The 294-nt window shown below is 63.6% G+C and overlaps 1 protein-coding gene across 1 annotated transcript; it reads left to right on the top strand.

Moving 5' to 3' along the window:
• The first annotated feature begins 5 nt into the window (after positions 1-5).
• Positions 6-288, top strand: DEXI (Dexi homolog). The gene has a single exon (XM_010719430.1). It carries the CDS (start codon positions 6-8, stop codon positions 285-287), a length of 282 nt encoding a protein of 93 aa, XP_010717732.1. The 3' UTR covers position 288.
• The last annotated feature ends 6 nt before the right edge of the window (positions 289-294 follow it).

Genomic DNA, 294 nt, shown 5'->3' on the forward strand with positions numbered 1-294 from the left:
GCTGCATGCCCGCCGCGGTGTCGGCACGGCTGGATTCGCTGGAGTCCTGGGCCTTCCACGCGCTGCTGGTGCTGCCCTATATGTTCTACGTGGGCTTGTTCTTCGTCAACGTGCTGATCCTGTACTACGCCTTCCTGATGGAGTACATCGTCCTCAACGTGGGCATCGTCTTCCTGCCCGAGGACATGGACCAGGCGCTGGTGGACCTGGGGGTGCTCTCCGACCCCGGCTCGGCGCTGTACGAGACCGACGGCGAGCTGGACGTCTTTGACGCCTACTTGGAGTGACGCCGTC

This window comes from Meleagris gallopavo, chromosome 16 (assembly GCF_000146605.3).
Source record: "Meleagris gallopavo isolate NT-WF06-2002-E0010 breed Aviagen turkey brand Nicholas breeding stock chromosome 16, Turkey_5.1, whole genome shotgun sequence".
In the NCBI taxonomy this organism is placed as follows: Eukaryota; Metazoa; Chordata; class Aves; order Galliformes; family Phasianidae; genus Meleagris; species Meleagris gallopavo.

What these genes read in the sequence shown, in the direction of transcription:
- DEXI (XM_010719430.1), top strand. Translation starts at nt 6, where the DNA reads ATGCCCGCCGCGGTGTCGGCACGGCTGGATTCGCTGGAGTCCTGGGCC.